The sequence below is a fragment of the Priapulus caudatus genome, unplaced genomic scaffold, assembly GCF_000485595.1.
Source record: "Priapulus caudatus unplaced genomic scaffold, Priapulus_caudatus-5.0.1 Scaffold29600, whole genome shotgun sequence".
Taxonomy (NCBI): Eukaryota; Metazoa; Priapulida; class Priapulimorpha; order Priapulimorphida; family Priapulidae; genus Priapulus; species Priapulus caudatus.
The window spans coordinates 1-389 of NW_014606660.1; the positions used below are offsets into that span (position 1 = coordinate 1).

The following is a 389-nucleotide window of genomic DNA, read 5'->3' on the forward strand; positions in this document are numbered from 1 at the left end:
ATGAGTATCAACAGACTTTGTGGCAGCGGCTTGCAGGCTATTGTAACGGCCTCGCAGTTGATTAAGCTCGGTGATGTTTCCTTGGCGGTTGCCGGCGGTACGGAAAATATGAGCAGGGGGGGCTACTTAATGCCCTCACACCGCTGGGGTCAGCGATTGGGAGATGGCACTGTTACCGATATGGTAACGGGCGCGCTGACCGATCCTTTTGGCCTGGGTCATATGGGTATTACTGGCGAGAATGTGGCCCGCAACCACGAGATCAGCAGGTCGGAACAGGATAGCTTTTCCCTGGAAAGTCACCGCCGCGCCAGCGTAGCAATTCAGGAAGGGCGTTTCGAGTCTCAGATAATCCCCGTCGATACTAACCCCCGAAAGCCCGGCAAACT

The 389-nt window shown here is 55.5% G+C and overlaps 1 protein-coding gene across 1 annotated transcript; it reads left to right on the plus strand.

Moving 5' to 3' along the window:
* Positions 1–6: 6 nt before the first annotated feature.
* On the plus strand, positions 7–315 carry LOC106820592 (beta-ketothiolase BktB-like; the record flags this gene model as incomplete). The annotated part of the gene is made up of 1 exon (XM_014825099.1): positions 7–315. A coding segment is annotated over one exon (309 nt), but the record flags the coding sequence as incomplete, so codon positions are not given.
* Between the last annotated feature and the right edge of the window lie 74 nt (positions 316–389).